General features: G+C 65.1%; 2 protein-coding genes across 2 annotated transcripts; both read left to right on the top strand.

Moving 5' to 3' along the window:
* The first annotated feature begins 141 nt into the window (after positions 1-141).
* Positions 142-8601, top strand: TIMP2 (TIMP metallopeptidase inhibitor 2). The gene is made up of 5 exons (XM_053960330.1): positions 142-442; positions 6000-6100; positions 6184-6292; positions 6598-6722; positions 7089-8601. The coding sequence occupies exons 1-5, from the start codon at positions 316-318 to the stop codon at positions 7287-7289; spliced, it is 663 nt and encodes a 220-aa protein (XP_053816305.1). The 5' UTR covers positions 142-315; the 3' UTR covers positions 7290-8601.
* A 6-nt stretch (positions 8602-8607) lies between these two features.
* On the top strand, positions 8608-19272 carry USP36 (ubiquitin specific peptidase 36). Its single transcript, XM_053960329.1, has 20 exons — positions 8608-9276; positions 9599-9887; positions 9958-10182; positions 10875-10985; positions 11253-11355; positions 11946-12013; positions 12412-12482; positions 12843-12925; positions 13229-13349; positions 13621-13761; positions 14075-14175; positions 14393-14531; positions 14733-15380; positions 15941-16044; positions 16498-17145; positions 17376-17518; positions 17913-18077; positions 18339-18454; positions 18533-18665; positions 18751-19272. The coding sequence occupies exons 1-20, from the start codon at positions 8929-8931 to the stop codon at positions 18753-18755; spliced, it is 3762 nt and encodes a 1253-aa protein (XP_053816304.1). The 5' UTR covers positions 8608-8928; the 3' UTR covers positions 18756-19272.
* The last annotated feature ends 448 nt before the right edge of the window (positions 19273-19720 follow it).

The raw sequence follows: 19720 nt of genomic DNA, 5'->3' as shown, positions 1-19720 counted from the left end.
GCGGGGGCGGCCGGTGCCCGCGGCGGGGGCCGTGCCGGGGCGGGGGCAGCGGTCGCGGCGGAGCCGCATCCCGCGGAGGGCGGGCGCAGCCGGGCTGGCCCCGCGCCACGCGGAGGAGGAGCAGCAGATCCCCGGAGCACGTTAAAGAGCGAGGCCGAGCGCGGCGGGGAGGAAGCGAACGGCTCCGTGAAGGCAACGGAGCGGCGGCCGCAGAGCGCCCGCCCCGGCCGGACCCAAGTTCCCGGCGGCGGCTCGGCCGGGCCCGGCGGTGGGTGCGGGATCGGGGCCGGGTGGCCGCGCCCGCAGCCCCGCACCATGCCCGCCGCGCTGCCCAGCCTGCTGGCCTGGCTGGCGGTGTTGCTGCTCGGCAGGGCCCGCCCGGCCGACGCCTGCAGCTGCTCGCCCATCCACCCGCAACAGGCCTTCTGCAACGCCGACGTAGGTGAGCGCCGCGGGGAACCCCGCCCCGAGCCCCCCGAGCCCCCGCCCGGCCCCGCCCGCGCCAACTTCCCGGCGGGGGAAGGACCGGAAAGTTGGCGCGGGGCGGGCGGGGAGCGGGCAGAGCCCCCCGACCCCCGGCACCTGCCCGCGGCGCCCGCCCGGCCCGGGGGTGTGTCGGCGGGTGCAGATGCGCGGCCGGGCGCGGTCCCTCCGTGCGGGCTGTGCCCGTCCCACCCCGCACCGCCTCCCGCCGTCTCGGGCGGGGGCTCCCGCGCCCAGCCTCGCTCCCGGGGGCGCCTCCGCCGCTGCGAGGGGCGACCGGAGCGCGGCTACGCCGGGGCCGGGTCCCCGCTGGCCGCCCCCCGGTGAATGACACGGGTGGGCCCGGCCTCCCCCGACTCTGATGACCCGGCGAGGTACGTGGCAGCGCGGGGCTGGGGCCCGGGGGCGACCGGGACCCTCCAAGTGCGGCCACGGCACCGGCCCGGGGCCCGGAGGAGCCCCTGTCCCCGGCAGCTGCCGCCACGGCTCGGTCACCCCTGTCTGCGCCTTATTTCCAGGCATTTCCTTTCCCCCGTCCCACTTTGTTCGGCTTGGATGCTGCTGAAAGGGAGGGCTTGGCAGCGCCGGGATCTGGATTCCTCTTTCTATGAATAATGCCCTTATTAAATTTTAGCATATGAACCGAACAGGCCGGCCCCAGTTCCCGGCGCTTTCCTCCACGGGCCCGTTCCCAGGCTCAGCTGGAGAGGTAACATTCCCAAACACTGAGGCAGCCCCAACCTCTGGATGGCCCTGCCCTGTCCCCTGCTCCAGATCCAGGATGTTCCTCACAGGCGTCCCTTCCAGACCCCACTCCCAGCGTCTTTCCTCCGTGAGGGCAACTCCCACAGCACTTGGCTGCTGCCTCGGGTGCCCTGCCTCGCCACGAGGCGTGTTGGGGACAGGGAGGTTTTGAGACAAAATGGAGCACTGGGTTTTTGTAGCTGCTGCTGGAGCTGGTGTCCCTGGCCCACGGGATGCCCCGTGCCTGCTCGGGCAGTGCGGCTGTGGCTTCCCATCACGCTCCTGTCAGGATCAGCTTTCGGGGCACTCGTGACTCACTGCCCGTCGTGGGGTGCCGGCTCAGCCCTGACTCAGCTGCTGAGTCACTGTCTGTCTTGGCGGCCCTGGCTGTCTGCACCGTCCCCCGGGAGGGCACTGCCTCGCTGAGCTTTGGTCTCCAGCCGCCCCGCTGCCCTCGGCAGGTGCCCGTCCTGCAGGCACCCGGAGCCTGTCCTGCCGAGGCAGCGTCCTCCCAGGCACGCTGCCGGCAGCGCTGGCACCTTCTGGCTCCCAGCCCGGCTTGTGCAGCTCGTCTGTATCAAATGTGCTTCGTGTGGGCCTGAGTGAAAACAGTGTTGGGCTTGGGGACGGAGCAGGGCACAACCTGGGATGGTCCTGTGTGCCCTGGCCTTTTGCTGCTGCTTATCTTCCCCCTGGATGCTCTCTGGACATGGGATGTTCCTCAGCCATTTCCATCTCCCAGCTCCTGCGGAGCCCAGGGAAAACCAGGACCTTTCCCAGCTGCTGTGGCTGGAGGGACCTGTGTCCAGGCTGGCCCTTGTTAGAAGTGTGGTGGTGTGGGGATGGCTGATGTCCTGCAGTGCTGGGTGGGTGCACCCAAGGTGAACGGGCCCCAAGGCTCATGCTCAACCCTCAGTATGGGCTATCAGGCTGAGCACAGTGTGGGGTCCTGGCCTTGGGATCTCCTCTCCATGGTGTGGGCAGCGCCTGCCACATCCCCGAGGCCCCTCTGGCCTTGCACCTGCCCCTGCACTTGCTCTGCCATGCAGGGACTGGAGCAGCCACAGCCCAGGGCTGCACTTCCAGGTGGTGCAAGGGGAGGCAGATGCAGCTCTGCATTGGGTGGGGGGCGCCTGAGGGGCTGGGGGTCATAGAGGGGCTGGGGTTGTGTCACTGGGGCTGGTGACTTAGAACCTGCCAGCCTGCGCTTGCATGTCCTGGCTCGTGAGATGAGCAGGGCTTTTCTGCAGAGCCCAAGGGCTCGGGGCTGCCCCATCCACCATCCCTCACCAGGCTCTGCTGGGTTCTGCTGGGCTGCTCTGCTGCAGGAGATGCTCAGCTGCCCAGTGGTGCCACAGCAGGAAAGCCGGCTCCTGCTCCATCTCTGGAGCAGCGTGGGTGTGTGGGGTGTGAGGGGGTGATGCCGAGCCCTTCTAGGCAAAGCCGTGGCTTTGCCCCTGCGAGGCAGCAGGCGGTGGATGGGGCAGGGGAGAGCAGGGCTCGGTGCAGCCTGGGCCGGGGGCAGCTGGGATGGGCAGCTGGATTGCGCTGATCCCAGTCGTCCCAGTGCTCGGTTCCTCGGGACGGGCACGGTGAGTGTGGGGGGCTGCCAGCAGCCAGCAGGGACCGGGCAGAGGAGGGGATTTGCGGGGGCTGTCCCCCCGCGGGGGTGCAGCTGCCTGCAAACCCCGCCGAGCCTGGCGGGGCCGGGCCGGCGCCGGTGCCCGGTGCCCGGTGCCGGTGCCCGGTGCCGCCCTGCCGAGCGCGGCAGCCGAGCCCACCGTGCGGCTGGCGCAGAGGGGCCGTGGGCTGACGCGGGGGCTGCCGCTGATTGGGCTCCGTCCCGCTCCCGTCAGCGGCCGGAATGACGCACGCGGCCACGGCAGCGCTCAGCCCGTGGCTGCCGCGCAGGCCGGCGGGCGAGCGGGACCTGCTGCCCGCGCTGCCTCTCGCCGCCCCGCGGGCACTGCTGGGCACCGGCGAGTCTCCACGGCCTCCGCTTCCTCCTCGCTGCCGGGCTGCGCTGCTCAGCCCCGCACGCCTCCAGCCTCAGCATCCTCACCCCGCTGTGCCGGGGCGGGGTTCCTGCCGCGGCGGCCGCTGCCGTGCGGGCGGGCACTGGGATGCCAGCAAGCACCTGGCAGGTGGCTGTTGCCCTTGCGCCGGGCAGGGCTGGGTGCAGGAATCCCTCCCCGGGTGGTTAGCTATTTCCCCAGCTCCGCCGGCCTCAAGCAGGGCTGGAGTGACCGCGGGGCTGCCCTCGCCAAGGGGTCAGGTGCCTGGGCCGGCAGTGCCAGGCAGGCAGCGGGCAGTGCTGGCACCGGCAGCCAGCCCCTCTGCTGCCCGCAGCCCTGGAGAAGGGAGCTTTGTTCTCTGGGCATCCAGCCCAGCAGTGGCCCCTGCTGTCCGTGGGCACTGGCGCTTCCCGGGCAGCTGTGGGTGCGGGTGGGCAGAGTGGCTTGGTGGGGTTTGGGGCAGCAGAGCAGAGGAAGGGGCCATTCTGCAAGTCCTGGGCCAGAAGGGGGTTCTCATGGCCAAGGGTCCTTGTGGTGCCTTTCTTCCCATGGGGCACAGGCAAGCACAGTGGTGCCCTGAGGTGGGGTAGCCCCACATGGGGCCAGGGAGCACAAATCCCAACACTGGCAAGCCCAGAGGGACAGCCTGGTGGTTTTGTGGCACTGCATGTGCCACAACTGATCTATGTGTCCCCAAATGATGCTGGTGGCAGAGGGCAGCAAGGGACACGCTTACCTTGCAGGGTCTCTCTGTCCCTGCAAGGTCCAGAGTCCTCACTATGGGGAGGCCACAGTGGCAGCCCTGGGGACCTGCACAGGAGATGTCACCAGTGGGGATCCCACTCTGCCAGGGGACCCTCTGCTCCCATGGAGCACCTTCCTGCTTGGCCTGCCTGGGGCAGGAGCATTTCCAGCATTTCCCTGATCCAACTTGGTAAGGCAGTGCTGACTGTGTGCTGTGCCTGCCATGCACACCGGGAGCCAGAGAGCCTTGGCTCATCCTCACAGAGGGTCTGGGCTCCCTGGCTAGTGGTTGCCCACGTCGGCAGCAGGACTAGTGGGTGACAAGGCCAGTGGGGGCATTGGCGTTTGGGGAGGTCTGACAACTGGTTCTTGGGCACCCAGGGGTTTCCTCCATCCCTTGCCCAGCCTCCTCGTCCCAGGCTCTCCTCAGGGCTCCCTCCGCTGCCCTGGTTCCTGGCGGGCGTGGAGCAGCTTGGCTGCGCTGCGGGGTCTTGGCGGGGAAAGCACAGCGCAGTCGTCCCCTCCACAAAGCCGCACTGTTCAGAACAAATCCACCCAGAATCGGGCTGCATTTTTGTCAAGTGATTCATCAGCACGTGAATGGAAAAGGCTGGAGCCCACTGAACCAGCAACCATTCCCCGCATGGGAGCCGGCACTGGCTGCACCCGAGTTGCAGCTGCACCCCTGCGCTGGTGGCGCGCAGGGCTTGGCTCACGGGAGACGAGGTGGCCGCGGGGGCGAGGGGTGGCCTGTGCCTGCAGTGATCCCAGCACTCTGCTGACAGAGGAGTGGGCACTGTCCCCAGGCATGGCTGAGGTGCTGCCACTGTGGCTGGACGGCCCAGCCCTTCGCAAGGGATGGGAGCAGTTGGGAAAGCCCCCGGTGCAGCCATTGCTTCCCCCAGCCCCGCACAGAATGAGTGCTGCAGGTGACTGGGGATGGCCATTTTGGGAAACCTCTTCCCTGGTCCCTGCTCATGCTGGTGCCACTCTCAGCTTTCCAGAGTAAACTCTGTTGGCACTTGCTGGTGCCCACGTGGGGCCGTGCCCCCCTGACCTTCAGCTTAAATAGCCTGCCTGCATGCCCCCACAGCCCATGGTATTTATAGAGTGAGGTCAGATTCCCTCTCCTGCCCGTGCCAGGTGGGAGAAGTTCCTCTGTGCCAGGCAGTGGGTGACCTCTGCATGTCCCTGGCTGCTGCCAGCCCAGCACCCTGCAGTGGGGACATGAACCAGGATGAACTCTGTGAGAATGCCCAGCTCCCTGTTCCCTGCCCCACAGTGCTCGGGGGGCTGGCAGGGCAGGGGGAGCCCTGCAGGGTGGGGAGCTGCCCTTGCCTGGGATGGGGGTACCCCTGGCAGAGCAGGGAGCCCTGCCAGCCACTGCCCTGCAGCCAGGCCCCCTCCATGCTCTGAGTGCTGAGCAGGAGCTCTACCTTTGGCACTGCCACTGTCCCCTTCACCATCAGCGTCCCTGGTGCTGCCTGGGAGCTCCAGTCCCTGCACTGGTGGAGGGAGCTGGGCACAACTGGGGGCTGCAGGTCCCAGTGCAGGGTCCCAGGCAATCCGCCCAGCATGAGCCAGCCCGATGTCCCAGCCGGTGAGCAAGGTTGAGCTGGCTGCCCGCCCTGCCCGCCTGGCCCCTGCAGGTCACTGCCACGTGCCGAGCACTCACATGCCGGACCGCTCCTCCTGGGCTGTGGCAGCGGCGTGACCGCAGGGACCCTGCCACAGCAGAGCTGTCCCCTGGCTCACCGTGCCACAGCCTCACCAGCCCTGGGGCCAGGCGATCGCGTTGTGAACTTTCCTTATCACCGCTGCTGCTGCAATGCTGCTGGTCACTGTCCTGCACGTGCCAGAGCCCCATCCCTTTGGGGACAGCGGGTGACAGCTGGCTCTGGGGGCAGCCAGGCAGGCAGTGGGGTCTGCTGCGGGCAGTGGTCCCCTGTGAAGGTGGGAGACCCTGTGAGATGCAGGGACTGGTCACCCCCTTACCTCAATTCTCCTTTCCAGTGATCCGAGCCAAGGCTGTCTCTGCAAAAGAGGTGGATTCGGGGAATGATATATACGGGAATCCAATCAAACGCATCCAGTATGAAATCAAGCAGATCAAGGTAAGGGGACACATCGGGTCAGGAGGCTGGGGGCATGGGGTGGCCCCTTCACCAGCCACTCACGCCTGCCTCTTGCTCCCTAGATGTTCAAGGGCCCTGACCAGGACATAGAGTTCATCTACACGGCTCCATCCACTGCCGTGTGCGGCCGGCTGCTGGACACCGGCGGGAAGAAGGAATATCTCATCGCAGGTGAGCACTGCGGGGAGGGCTCTCGGGACAGTGCTGGCCCGGATGCTCCACGTGCCCACAAGATCCCTGATGTGTGCCTGCTCCCTGGGCACATTCTCCCCTTGCCCCTCCTGCTCCTGCCACCAGCCCTCGGGGAACCCCCTGGCTGTGTCCTGGCTGTGCTCGGCAGCCCCGAGCCATGGTGGGGGCAGCTGGGGACAAGCCTCTGCTCCCCAGAGTCACCAGGGGTAGGGCACAGTGAGGGGCCCCAGGCACCACGAGTCAGCACGGGCTCTCCTTGAGTGGTCTGTGTGGCCTCTCCCCAGGCAAGTCAGAGGGCAACGGCAAGATGCACATCACGCTCTGTGACTTGGTGTCCACCTGGGACTCGCTGACCCCAACCCAGAAGAAGAGCCTAAACCAGCGGTACCAGATGGGCTGCGAGTGCAAGGTGAGCAACCAGGCTGCCTCCCACATGCCCCCTGCCCCACACCAGGGAGGGTCTGGAGCCCCCAGGCAGGGGTGGGCTCCACAGTGAGATGCTCTTCCCTGTCCTGGACACAGCACGTGGCTGGGCAGACAGGAAGGGCTGCCCTCCCTCTGTCTTCCTCTGGCTGGGAACCAAGGCCAGCCCTGGGACTGGCAACCAGGGGTTCCCCATTTCCCTGCATTGGTGTTGCATCCCCCCCATGCCCCACAGGGCAGGGTCAGCCTGGCATCCCTGTCCAGAGCTGGGGGCTGGATGAAGCAGAGCATGCTGCCTCCCCCAGCCCAGTGCCCCCTCGGGCTGGTGGGTGACAATCTCTGTTATGCACAGATCTCGCGCTGCCTCTCCATCCCCTGCTTGGTCTCCTCCTCGGATGAGTGTCTGTGGACAGACTGGGCCATGGAGAAGAACAACGTGGACGGGCGGCAGGCGAAGCACTACGCCTGCATCAAGAGGAGCGACGGCTCATGCGCCTGGTACCGCGGCATGGCCCCCCCCAAGCAAGAGTTTCTCGACATCGAGGACCCCTAAAGCCAAACGAGCGCATTCCAGTAGCCAGTAGAAAAAAACCTGCGAGATGTTAGACTGGTCCACGCTGATATCAAATCCTGGAGACAGCATGAAAATCCACTCGGCTGCAGGGGGCCCCGGTGGCTGCCACACACGTGTGGGGGCCAGGGCCAGGGACCCGCTCTGTGGCAGGCTCCTGGCAGCCCTCAGCTGCACCGGGCATCCTTCGCTCGTGGCAGGGCTGAGCGGGGTGTGGGGACCTCCCTGCCAGGGTCACAATCCCCCAGCCATGCTTGGCTCTGGCAGCTGTGAAGGAACCAAGCCCTTGTGCGTGGTGGGAGCTGCCCTGGCTGCGTAGCAGGTCTACCAGTGCCCCGCTGCGGGAGCCTCCCCCACAGCTCCAGATACACAGCCCTCCCCACCGCAGCACCTGGCAACCCTGCTGTACCCCTAGCCCCACCACCTACCTCTCCCTTCGGGGTGCCAGAAGGGCACCTCTCCGGGCAGGGGCTCTGGAGGGCTTTACCATGTGGCACAACCCCCAGCAAGGGGCTCCGGGCCTTTCACCGGGCCAGACGACTCCTGCACAGGTGCCTTGTCCCAGAACGCTGGAGGGGCATGTTAGCATATCTGGGGTGACCCCTGACATGCACCCGTGCACTGTTGCCTCTCTCTCCACATGGTCCTCTCTCCAGGGGTCTCCGTTCCCCTGCAACCTCCTACAGATCCTTCTGCAGATGCCACCATTGGACAGGTTTGACCTGGAACCCTTGGCAGGGCACCAGGGGCTGGAGCTCTGGCTGCACGGGCGCAGGGTGTCCATCATCGCCTCGTGCAGACCTGGGCCGTGCCGTGGCCCTCAGCACCACTGCAGCCAGGCAAGCTCCCTTCTCTATGGTGTCGGGAGTGGAGCCTGGAACTGGCAGCAGGGCAGCTGCAGGAAATCCTGTCCCCTCCGGTGACCCCCTCACACCCCTCGGCCCCGAGTTCTCTGAGCCATCCCCATGCCACAGCAATGCTGGCGTGTGCCGCGGAGCTGTCGCGGCACTGGCACGTGCACCCATGGCTTTGGGAGCGTGCCGGGAATGCTCCCTGCAGCCCTGTGCCGGTGGGGTTTTCATGCTGTGCTTTGAGATGTCGTACTGGACCAGTCTGGGCAATTTCAACATATTAAAGATAAAAATTAAAAAGAAAGAAAAAGAAAAAAAAACCCCAACCTTTACTCAGTCCCGACCGCGCATCCCGGGCGCTCTGTATGGCTGTACCCGTTGTGCTCCTGTCGCTGCTACTCCTCTGTCTTTGACTTCAATATCGCCACTTGTTTTGCCGCCGGCTCTGTCGTCCCTGTGCCGTGATTTCCGTCTCCTCGTCCGGCGCTGGAGCCGCCCCGGTACCCGCAGAGGGTCCGTGCCGGGAGCTCCAGGGCAAGGGGGAAGAGGGGCGGGGACCGCTGCTCCGGTTCGGCCCTGCGGCGGTTCGGCCGGGATCCCCCCCGGGCCCCCCGCCCCTCCTCGGCAGCGGAGAGAAGCGAACCCCGCGGGGCCGGAGGGAAGGGAACGAGACAGGGAGGGGAAGAGCTGCTGCGGGCCCAGCCTCGGATGCGGGCGGCAGCGCCGAGGGCGGGATCCGACGGGACCGGGAGCGGGACCGGGGCGGGGCCATGACTCAGGGGGCGAGGCCGGGGCCGGGGCACCGCGTGGTGGCCGGTCCCGCGTGGTGGTCCCCTCGTGTGACCGTCCGCTGCGGCGTTACCGGCCGCCTTTGCCCCGGCAGCCGCGTCCTGCCCCCGTCCGCGCCGGGACTCGCGGCGGGCGGGCGGAGCTCGTGTCTCCGTCGGCTCTTCCGAACGAGGGGCGGAGCGCCCGCGGCTCCGCGCTGCGCCGAGCGAGCCGCCGCGGCCGCGCGCAGGCGGAGCGGAGCCGCCCCGCAGGGCCGGCGCGGAAGGAGTTTGTGCCGGCGGCGGGCGAGTGGCGGTGTGGCGACACGTGCGTGCGGCGGGACCCGGATGGTGAGCGCTGCCGGCACCGCGCGGGACGGGCCCGGGGACGCCGGGGCCTGCGCTCCCGTCCCGTGGGGAGCTGGCCGCCCGTGGGGAGCGGAGCGCCGGGACCGGCCGGGCCGCGTGTGGCGGCCGCGGGGCCGAGACCGCGCGGCGGCGGCGCTCGCGGTGGCGGGCGGCGGCGGGGGGTTCGCGGTGCCCGCGGCGGCCGAGGGACCCGCCGAGAGGGCCGTGGCGGCGCCCGGTAGCTTCTGAGAGCCGGAGCGCAGCGGGAGAGGCCTTGCCGGGCCGGTGCCCCCCGCTCAGCCGCCCCTTTCCGCCCTCTGTGCAGCCGCGGCCGCCGGGCCCGCCGAGCCGGCCGCCCACGGCGATGATCGCGGAGAAGCTGCGGGAGGCGCTGGTGCCGGGGCGGCGGGAGGCGGCGGCGGAGCTGGGCCGGCCGCTGGCCGCCGCCGCCCGCTCCGTGCTGCTGCAGCGCATCGAGTTCGCGCCCGCCCGCCGCGGCCTGGCCGGGCAGCTGGAGCACCTGCGGGACAAGTACGAGCACATCGGGGCCCAGGCCCTCGGCCGCCCCCTCGGCGTCACCGGCAGCCTTCCGGAGCGGCCGCAGAACCCCCCGGGTAAGTGGAGAGGGTGAAGGGACCCCCCCCGCCGTGCTCCTGCCCCCGGCTGACTCTCTGCTCCCCACAGGACACAGCCATGCCCTGCCGAGGGCCGCGGGGGACGGGATCCCCGCGCCGCAGAAGGTGCTCTTCCCAGCCCAGAGCCTCTCCATGAAGTGGGAGCGGGTTCACCGTGTGGGTGCCGGGCTGAGTAACCTGGGGAACACCTGCTTCCTGAACTCGGCGCTGCAGTGCCTGACGTACACGCCGCCGCTCACCAACTACCTGCTCTCCCGGGAGCACGGACGCACCTGTGAGTGGGGACCCCGGTTCAGGGGGCTGGGAGGGATGAGAAGCATCTGCCTGTCCTGCTCACAGTGCTGTGCTCAGCACCTCTGTGCCTGGCTGTGGTGAGGAAGTGCAGATATTAGGATGCACCTTCCCTGCCCTGCTCCTTTCTTGCCTGTTTCTCTGTCAAGAGGCCGGTCCTGGGTCCTACTCACTTTTCCTGGCCATAGCAATGTTCCCAAGCTTGGCATCTTTGTCTCTGCTGGGTGTAGCCAGGACTAAGATGGGCCCAGTGGGGCCTGCCAGCTTCTTGGGGGCTCATCTGGGGGGTCCTGAATAGCCTCTGACTGTGGGGAGCGCAAAAGAGCAGCGTGGCAGGCGCTGCTGTGAGCTGTCACCGCAGGGAACACACAGGCCTTGCAGCCCCATCCGTAGGACTGCCGGCGCGATCTGCCCCTCAGGGCCAAGCTATGGGTTTGTCCAGTGCATACCTGGGACCTGTTTTCTATCAGTGTGAACGCTGTCTCATCTGGGGAGCTGCCCTGGCTCGTCCTGTGATGGGCTCTGCCAGTTGGGATGGCATGGGCTGGTCCCCATGTCCTGCAGCATCGAGCTCAGAGGGAAAACTGAACGTGGCTGTATTGGACCAGAGATCCGTGTCCTGCCTCCATCTCTCCTGGGTTTGTCCCTGACGTCGTGTCGTCTCTCCTGCTCCAGGTGCCCACGGAAGCTTCTGCATGATGTGCACTATGCAGAACCACACGATTCAGGCTTTTGCCAACAGCGGCAATGCAATAAAGCCACTCTCCATCATCCGAGACCTCAAGAGTAAGGAGGGCTGCCCCCCCCCCCGTGGCTAATGTGGGAGCAGAACTATTGGGATTGGGGCATGTTTTGGCAAACAGCTCCACTGAGGTGACTCATGGAGCCTCGGAGTGCCTGGAGACTTCCTGGGCTGCCAGGGGCTTCCTCTGTGACATGAGTCTGATGTCTGGTTTGGGTTGAGGGGACTCACACCTGAGGGTCCTTGCTCCAGGGGAGGCAGGGAGGGATGGCATCCGTTACAGCACGTGCTGAGTCCTCCCTCTCTTGCAGAGATTTCCCATAACTTGCGCTTCGGCAGGCAGGAGGATGCGCACGAGTTCCTGCGTTACACCATCGATGCCATGCAGAAGGCCTGCCTGAATGGCTACACCAAGTATGTGGGGCCTGATGGCCCATCACTGCTCTTTGCTGTTCCCTTGCTGGTCCCCTGCACTCACGGGAGTGGACTGTGGAGTGAACATGTGCCCCAGGTCAGCCTTATTGTGGGGAGGTTCTGACTCCAGGGGCCTCGGGTGTGGGGTCCAGCTCTCTGCCCCTCAGGGACAGGGCTCTGGGCTGTTGTTCACCTTCTGTGGACTCCTCCACCTCAGCATAGCTGTAGTCCTGCCCCCAGATCCTGAGGCTGCTACAGGCTGGGATCACATCCCAGTTGCTGAGGGATACAAGCCTACTTGCTAGTTCAGCCCCAACTCTGTGGCTGTGGAAGGGCAGCTTCCCCCAGGCCCTTTGTCCTGGGAAGCGCTGCCTCTGCTCTGAGCTCCAACCAGGAGCTTCTGCTTCCTGGAGAGGAAGGTGTGTGTTGGAGCCTGGTGTCACCCCTCAGCTGCGACACAGGGGAGCAGCCTGGCAGGGACTGTGACTTCCCACTGCCCCTGGGGCTCCCCTGGCCAGAAGGTGGAGGGGGGCTGTCCTGAGGGGTCCGACAGCTGCAGTGTGAGACCTGGTGCTGCTGTCTCCCTGTAGGTTGGATCGCCAGACCCAGGCCACAACTCTGGTTCACCAGATCTTCGGTGGTTACCTGCGGTCCCGTGGTGAGTACTGGCAGTCTGGGCCTGGGCCTGGGCAGTAAAACCCTTTGGGAAAATGGCTTACATGTTTAACTCACTCAGAGCTGCAGTTGGTCAGTCCTGCAGCACTTGTGGGTCGTGACCCCTGGTGTGGCAATGGGAAAAGCCATTGAGGCCCAAGCTGTGGGTCCCCAGCTCGCTGCCATCAGCAAAAGGATCCATGTTCCCAGCTGTATGGAACACCTGCTTCCCCAGCACATTGTGGATGTGCCAGCCCTCCTCCCTGCAAGGCTGTCAGTCCTGCTGCTGGCATCCCAGAGCCCAGACCTGGACTGGGGGGACACTGCAGCTGTCTGTGCTGTGCTGGGGTGTGGCAGGTGCTGGTGTTGTGCCAGGGTGTGCCACGGCTCTTCCTTTTGCAGTGAAATGCTTGGAGTGCAAGACTGTCTCGGATACCTATGACCCTTACTTGGACGTGACCCTGGAGGTCGAGGTACTGCTGCAGGGTTGGGGATGGGGTCTTTGCTCTTGAGGGGGGATGTTCCTGCTCTGAGGCTCCTTCACCTGCAGACACGGTGCTGGCAGGAGGGAAGCAGCTCCTGCTGCTGCTCCTCCTTCCCTGTCTCACGGAGCAGTGCCTGTTGCCTGAACGTGAGCCGTGACCCCTCCGTGCAGGCTGGGCAGGGCTGTGGGGCAGAGCAGCCAGCACGCCGTGCCAGGGGCGGGCTCAGGACTTTGGGGCAGCCTGCAGCCCTGTGCTGTGTGCTCTGTCCTGGGGCCAGCGCCTCTGCAGGGAGTGGGGCTGTGCCGTGGGCAGGCCCCGCGTGCCCTGACCTCCACCCTGTCCTTGCAGCGAGCCGCAAACATCGTGCGGGCCTTGGAGCTGTTTGTGAAGCCAGAGCAGCTGGGTGGGGACAACGCTTACAGGTGCAGCATGTGAGTGTGGGCTGCTGGGGGCATAACGGGGTCCACGGGTGTGCTGAGGAGGGCTTCTGTGCCTGCTGCCTGGCTAAACCATGAGGTGCAGGGCCACGGAAGCCTGGGATGAAGCCTGCTGCTCCTCAGCTCCCTTGTCTTCAAAGGAGGACCTGGGCCAGCGGGCATGGCCATGGGGAGGTGTCTGGAGCAGTGCCTGGTGCCAGCAGCACCATTCCCATCGGGTTTGCCATTGCTGTGAGGCCAGGGCAGGCAGCCACCTGATGTTGGAACAGCTGGAATAGCTTGAGCTTTCCTGGGCAGGTGCAGGAAGAAAGTGTCGGCCAGCAAACGTTTCACCATCCACCGAGCCTCCAACGTTCTCACGATTTCACTGAAACGCTTTGGCAGTTGCAGCTCCTCAGGCGGAAGGAAAATCACCAAGGTGAGTGCTCACTGATCCACAGCCAGGGCTGTGTCCTGGCCCAAGGTCCTGCCCCTGAGCAGGGTGGAAGGTGGTCCTGGTGCAGTCCTGCAGCCATTCCCCACTGCTCCCAGTGGGGGAAGTTGGGTTCATCCTGGCTTCTTCCTCGCCACGGTGTCTGCCTGGGGAGAGCATGTCCCCTCCCTCGAGAGATGGGACTCGTAGCACAGCAGAGCTGCTCTTGCTCTGGCAAGAAAGCCATGCCAGCTCCTGAGACATCTTCTTTCCACAGGACGTGGGATACCCGGAGTTCTTGGACATCCGGCCTTTCATGTCCGAGCCCAAGGGCGATCCCATCACGTATGGACTCTATGCAGTGCTGGTGCACTCTGGGTACAGCTGCAACGCAGGGCACTACTTCTGCTACGTGAAGGTGAGCCCAGGATGCTCCCTTGGGACCCTGTCTGGGCTGGGGCCTGCTAGGTGCTTGTGGGTGCAGAAAGGAGGCTGCTTGGCTGTGGAGCACTGTGGACATGGGGCACAGACTGTGATCTGCTGCAGGAAACATGAAGGTCTGCCTTGACAGAGCTCCCTGGCCTGCCCCTGGGCCATCTGTGGGTTTTGGGGAGAGGAGCTCTGATGATGGGTGCTGTTCCTGCTGCTCTGCAGGCCAGGAGGGTCCCTGGCCAGAGCCTGACCCCGTTCTTGGACACAGCCTGACCATGCTCCATGTTCTCCTTCCCCAGGCCAGCAACGGGCAGTGGTATCGAATGAACGACCATGAGGTCCACCTCAGCAACATCAAGGTGGTTCTCAACCAGCAGGCCTATGTGCTGTTCTACCTGAGGTAAGAGAGCACCCTGTGCCTCCTGGCCCCCTACCCCCACCAAGCAGCCCCCAGGCCCCTGTGCATGTGCTGGCTCAGGGTGGGGGGTGGCAGGGGGTGGTCCAGCCCCTCGTCGTGGTTTGCTGTAGCACCTCACCTCCTCCTGCTCCCCTTCCTCACGTGTGTCTGCTGCTCACCCGCGTCCCCAGGGCTGACGCCTGCGCTTTGCCTTCCCCAGGCTGGGCAGCCCCAGGAAGAGCTCAGCAGGGCCCGCGGCCACGGCTGCCTTCAGCCCCCCCAGCTGCACTGCCAGCGACTCCAAGCCCACAAAGAAACCTGAGATTAACGGGACCCTGCGTGTGCCACCGATGGGCCCGGTGAGTCCTGAAGGTTGGTGCTCCCAGGAGCTGCTGCTCCACGGGCACTGGGGGCTGCAGCCATGCTGGGAGGTGGATGAGTGGGAGAGTGTTGTGCAGGAGAGATCCTGATCCTGCTGGCTGGGCATGGGGAGGGCAGTATCACTGTGTCTGTGGCTCCTTGACTCTCCTCGCTGAACTTCTCTCTTTCTCCTTGTGTAGAAACAAGACAAGCTGCTGGGGAAGGGGCTGCCAGGCCCAGGAGATGTTGGAGTCCCTGTCGCCCGCAGCTCTCTTGGGATGGGGTCAAAGCTGACAAACGGAATTGCTCTGTCAAAGCTACCCTTTCAGACCCCATCATCCAAACTGCCCCACAAAGCCACCCACGAGGCCACACTGCTGGGCTGTGACACAGTCCAGAGGCCCAAGAAGCCACAGACACCTGGCATGCCCAGAGCAGGCTTCCATGCCACCAGCACCATGTGCAGGGCCAAAGCAGGGCTCCCACAGGGCTCAGACAGTGAGAAGCCACCTACCTCATCCAAGCTGCTGAAGTCCAGCCAGGAGCCCAGTGGCTGTGGGGCGATGGCTGGGACCCTGAAGAAGAATTCCTGGGGCAGTGCAGTAGGGCAGCTGGCCAAGGAGACCCACAGGGCCAAGAGCAATTCCAGCAACTTCTGCACCTCTCAGGGAAGGGACTCTGGCACCCACCTCCCTGCTGACCCTGGCACCAAGCTGGCTGTCCCTAAAGACTCTGACCTGGCTGCCCCCAAAAGCTCCGGGACAGCTCCTGTGAAACCCTCCCCGCTGGAGTTGGGCAGCACCACAGCCCCACTGCTGGCCAGGAAACCAGTGCTCTCAGCCAAAAAGGTGAGTCTGAGCTTCTGCCCAGAGACTCTGGCAGACAACCTGTGCCTTCTAAACAGGTTGTGTAGGGCTCCTGCCTGGCACCTGCTGACCAGGGGTGGGTGGGGAGAGCCCCCCAGCTCCTAACCCAGGGCTGTGGTGGCTGCTCTCCCGCCTCTCTGGGTCGGGGTGTGGGAGCAGGAGCTGTTGTCCACATCCCTGAGTGATGCAGGGGGTGGCTCCTGCCCCCTTGCCGGGGACAGAGGAGTGACTGTGCCAGTCCCTGCAGTGGGGGGTCCGTGGCACCTTCTTGGGGCCAGAGCAGGAGGGTGTGGGGGTGCCTCCTCCACAGGCAGTGAGTGGGCTCAGGAGGGTGTACTGCGGTTCCAGGTCTTTAGATTTCTCTCCTTCCTTTTTTCCTTTGTTCTTCTAACTGAACACACTTCTGATTCTCCCACCCCCCCACTTCCCTGCCCCTGTCTGTGTCTGTTCTCCTGCCCTTTCTCTGGGCTCCCCTTTTTCTCTTGGCTCATGGAAACCTTGGTGTTAGACCGCCAAGTTTTTATTTATGTCAATAACTGCAGGGCAAACCCTCTCAGAAGGTGAGCCTGAGTGACCACCAAGCACCGTCCCAGCCCTCAGCCACCACCCATCCTGACTCCACTCCTAGGCCTCTGGGCAAGTCCAGGTAAGCAGTGCCATTGCTCCCAGGCTCCCACATGGCAGGAAGGCCAGTGACAGCCTTGGGTGCTCCACGGGGTATCTGTGGCCTTGCAGCCAGCTTTTCTGTTCTCTAGGGCTGGCAGGGCTTGCTCCAGATCTGAGAAGAGCTGACTTCAGCACAGAGTGGGAGGGAGCTTTGCAGGCCCTGACCCCGTGCTAATGTCCCATGGGATCAGGAGGCACCAGCCTGGTCTAGATCTTGCTCTGGGTGTCCCTTGTAGCCTTCACCACCAGCTACAGCAGCAGCACCCACTCTTTCCCGGTCTGCTGTGGCACCTGTGATTGTTGCAGAGCAGCATCTGATTCCCATTTTGTGGACAAGATGGCAGCAGTTGGGTCCTGTGCTTCTGCACCTCAGGGGAGGGAGGAAGAGAGGGTCTTCCAGGCTTTTGGATCAGCCTCTTTTCCTGTCCTTCAGCCTGTCCTCATCTGCTCTTGAACTTGCCAGTCCTGAAAAGTCTGCCTTCGGCTTCGTGCTCAACTTGCCCGCTCAGCACCCGGCCTCGCTGCTGACCCATGGTTCCACTGCCCACACTTCACACCACCTTCTTTGTGGCAGCAGGGAGCCGGGATCTGGCCAGGAGGAACCAGAGGGTTCCTTCAAAAAGAAGCGTCGGAAGAGGAAGCATCGTAGCGCAGACAGGAGCCCTTGTGCTGTGGCTGTGAAGGACGTGGATGAAGTCTCCAGTCCTGCCAAGAAGGAGAGAGTTGTTTCTCCAGAGGGCTTCAAGGACAAAGACTCCAGGCTCCCCAAGAAGGAGAGCACTGGCTCTCAGAAGGACTTCACTGATAAAGACTCCAGGCCCCCCAAGAAGAAAATTGCCTCTCCAGGGGACTTTGTGTCTGTCGTGGGGAAGGAGGTGGCAGACGAGGGTCTCGGGCATGGCCTGGTCTGTCAGGACATGAAGAGTGGGCCCAAGCAACATGTGCCAGAGCCCAGTATTGGCCTGGGCATGGAGCCAACTTTACCCCTCAAGAGGAAGAAGAAGAAAAAGAAGAATAGGAGCAAAGACAGGCCTTTGAAGAGGACAGAAGAGTGCAGCTCTGGGATGCTGTCTTCAGACAGGTGAGGGACGAGGGGCATGTGAGAGCCTGAGGTCAGGCCGGGGGCTTCTCATCTTTCTGCAGGTGGGATGCACCTCAGCATGCATCCAGCCGAAGCACCTGATTGCTGTGGGTGGGATCACCTCTCCCTGGGTGCAGCGCGGGTGTCTCTGTGCCCTGTTGCTCTGTGGGAAGCTCAGACTCTCCTGCTGTGGTCTGGCTGGTGTGAGCTGACCCTGCTGCCTTCCCCAGCTCCAGGACAAGTGAGCCAGAGCCCTGTAAGGCACATCAGAGCGTGGAGGCTGGAGAGCACAAGCACCGCAAACGCAAGTGGATGGAAAGCCTCAGCAGCCTGGCTGCCAACACTGTCCCTGCCGCCACTGCCACCACCCCAGGTGTGACCCCGTGCCCTGTCTGGTGCCTGGCAGGGTCAAGCCAGCAGTTTGTCTGCCCAGGAGCCCCCTTGGAGCACTGCTGTGCCATCCCCAGTGCTTGCTGGTCCCACAGCTGCCTGGCGGTGCCTGTGTCCTGCCCCCTGGCCTGGGCTGCCCTGTCCCAGGCCTGCCTGCTGCTCCTGGGGGACAGCCACGGAGCCCTGGAGGAGGAGGGGGGGGACAGGCCCCTTGATTGACCCCCAGGACAGGCACTTGTGTGCCCAGACACCCTCAGCCATCAGGACCTTGTCTGTCCGAATGGTGTTTCCTGGGATGAGATGTGCTTCGGAGAGGGAGGGACATGGTGGCTGCCCTTGCTCCCCCTGGCTCATCCTCACCCTGCCTCTTTCCGCAGTGGCAGCACGTCCCAGTGACAGCCAGACTGGGGATGAGAGGCGCTCCCTGGCTGCCCTGAGCCCTGTGGCCAGCAGCTGGGCTGGCACAGCCCCTGAGGGCCAGGAGTCCAGCGTGGTGGGCAAGCTGCTGCAGAATTCCTTGGACAGGGCTTATGGCAAACAAGGTAATCCAGGGTCACCTGTGTGGGCAAACAGCCGTGCAGCCCCCCTGCCCTGAGCCCTGGATGGGGGCAGAGCCCCCCCAGCTCTGCAGGGCCTGAGCCCCCCCTGCCCCAGTGCAGGCAGGGGATGCTCCTGGACGCAGGCAGGTGCGCCCGGCCACGGGGCTGGCACAGGGTGGGCAGCAAGGGGCTCCAGCCTCGGGGCCGGGTGCAGGTGGGTGCAGCAGGGCACAGCCTGGCCCTCCTGACTTCACCGCTCTGCAGTCTTGACCTGGCAGGGTGAGATTTCGGCCGTGAGCCAGGATGCCATTCGGGACACAGCACTGGCCCAAAGCAAGACCGTCATCGATGAGTGGGACCAGGAGTTTGACAGAGGAAAGGTGGGTGCTGGTCTGGGCCAGGTGGGAGGAGGCTGGGGCCTCTGCACTCTGATCTCAGCTCTCTCCTCTTCTGCACAGGTAAAGAAAATAAAGAAGATGAAGCAGGAGCGGAGGAGAGACTCAAATCCGTTCCAGAAGTTGCAGAACAAGCGCAACTTCTGGTTGATGTCACATCCTGCCAAGATGGCCAGCCTGGGCCACCGGCTCTCAGGTGAGTGAGCCGGGGAGCACAGCGAGCCTGGGGGCCGGGGTGGGTGGCAGCCTGGTGGGGGCTGACACGGCTCTTTGCCTCGCAGGTTGAGATCTGCATCCCCGACTGCTCAGGGAGCAGTCCCAGGTCAAGGACCGAGGGCAGCGCTGTCCTGGGAGCTGTTGGTGGAGCACGCTCAGAGGGGAGGGAATACAGCCGCAGCCCTGGCGTTGTGCCTTTTCCTTCGGGGAGCTGCTTTCCAGCTGCAGAGGAGCCTGCCCACTCTGCCTTGACTCCAACCTGCCTCGGCCGGGCTCCTCGTCAGCTTCTCCGTGCCTCTTCCCCTCTGGCCCCAGCCCGCACCTGCGGGGGCTCCTGGCAAGTGCCTCAAGCCCGTCCCTGTCGCTCCGTGCTGCTGTACGTCCCCTTCCAGGGTCACCTTCCCCTACTCCCCTCACTCCATGACCCCCATCCCCTGCACGAGCTGCATGGAAAGGCTCCCCCGGCCCCCTGTCGGCCCGGCCCCGCGCTGGCGCGGGGGCACCGGGGGATCCCTGCGGGGCCGGAGCGCTGCCGCCGGGGCTACGGGCATTGAAGGATGGAATTGAATAAATCCCGGTCTTTGTCACTCGGCCATGATCGGCGGCGATCGCGAGGGGCGAGCGGCGGGGGGGATCACCGGGACCGGACGGGACAGGACAGAGGATCACCGGGACGGGGGGGATCACCGGGATGCGACAGGAAGGATCGACGGGACGGGACGGGGGGGATCGCCAGGACGGGACAGAGGATCACCGGGACGGGACAGAGAATCACCGGGACGGGACGGGGGGGATCACCGGGATGCGACAGGAAGGATCGACGGGACGGGACGGGGGGGGATCGCCGGGATGGGACAGAGGATCACCGGGACGGGAGGACGGGGGGATCACCGGGATGGGACAGAGGATCACCGGGATGGGAGGACGGGGGGATCACCGGGACGGGACGGGGGGGATCACCGGGACGGGACAGAGGATCACCGGGACGGGACGGGGGGATCACCGGGATGGGACAGAGGATCACCGGGATGGGAC

The sequence above is a fragment of the Vidua chalybeata genome, chromosome 19, assembly GCF_026979565.1.
Source record: "Vidua chalybeata isolate OUT-0048 chromosome 19, bVidCha1 merged haplotype, whole genome shotgun sequence".
Taxonomy (NCBI): domain Eukaryota; kingdom Metazoa; phylum Chordata; class Aves; order Passeriformes; family Viduidae; genus Vidua; species Vidua chalybeata.
This window is presented reverse-complemented; position numbering and strand designations above follow the sequence as displayed.

Excerpts from the sequence above, each read along its gene's own strand:
- USP36 (XM_053960329.1), top strand. The coding sequence starts at position 8,929 with ATGACTCAGGGGGCGAGGCCGGGGCCGGGGCACCGCGTGGTGGCCGGT. Across the intron at positions 12,926-13,228 it reads AACGCTTACAGGTGCAGCAT|GTGCAGGAAGAAAGTGTCGG; the intron begins GTGAGTGTGGGC and ends TTTCCTGGGCAG. Across the intron at positions 16,045-16,497 it reads AGGCCTCTGGGCAAGTCCAG|CCTGTCCTCATCTGCTCTTG; the intron begins GTAAGCAGTGCC and ends CCTGTCCTTCAG.
- TIMP2 (XM_053960330.1), top strand. The coding sequence starts at position 316 with ATGCCCGCCGCGCTGCCCAGCCTGCTGGCCTGGCTGGCGGTGTTGCTG. Across the intron at positions 6,101-6,183 it reads ATGAAATCAAGCAGATCAAG|ATGTTCAAGGGCCCTGACCA; the intron begins GTAAGGGGACAC and ends CTTGCTCCCTAG. Across the intron at positions 6,293-6,597 it reads GAAGGAATATCTCATCGCAG|GCAAGTCAGAGGGCAACGGC; the intron begins GTGAGCACTGCG and ends GCCTCTCCCCAG.